At 38.1% G+C, this 433-nt stretch overlaps 1 protein-coding gene across 1 annotated transcript in view; it reads right to left on the bottom strand.

Annotated features, from left to right (window-relative positions):
- LOC119587860 (armadillo-like helical domain-containing protein 3) overlaps positions 1-433 on the bottom strand; it is a gene marked incomplete in the record, with an annotated part of 8,129 nt that overhangs the window by 6,439 nt on the left and 1,257 nt on the right. Inside the window, 1 exon segment of the mRNA XM_037936563.1 lies at positions 59-205. Coding sequence (XP_037792491.1) covers positions 59-205 — 147 coding nt within the window.

The following is a 433-nucleotide window of genomic DNA, read 5'->3' on the forward strand; positions in this document are numbered from 1 at the left end:
CTGTAGTAGTGACACCGCCACTAACAACAATAATAACATCATCATCAAAGACACGCACCAAAAGTGCATTGATGACCCGTATATGATGGTCGTGGGACAGGGTCTGCACACACTTGGAGAAGAGGGTATTGATGTTCTCCTTGAGCCCCAGCAGCTGGTCGGATGTGCATCGGCTGATCTCACCTTCTAAAGCAGACATCTTCGGCTGTCAAGTAAAAGTCTTTATGACACGAAGAAAAAGAGGGGTATAAACTGGGTTAGATCATGCATACACACACATACATTCTTCCAAATAATAAACCCAATGCAATGGGAAATATAAAAATGACATGATCAAAAATTATAATAGGAAATTGGGAAAAAATAAGACCCTGAATTATGAAATATAAAAATGACTGATAATCATTATAACAATGGAAAAACTGAACATTAT

Source organism: Penaeus monodon, chromosome 23, assembly GCF_015228065.2.
Source record: "Penaeus monodon isolate SGIC_2016 chromosome 23, NSTDA_Pmon_1, whole genome shotgun sequence".
Lineage (NCBI taxonomy): Eukaryota > Metazoa > Arthropoda > Malacostraca > Decapoda > Penaeidae > Penaeus > Penaeus monodon.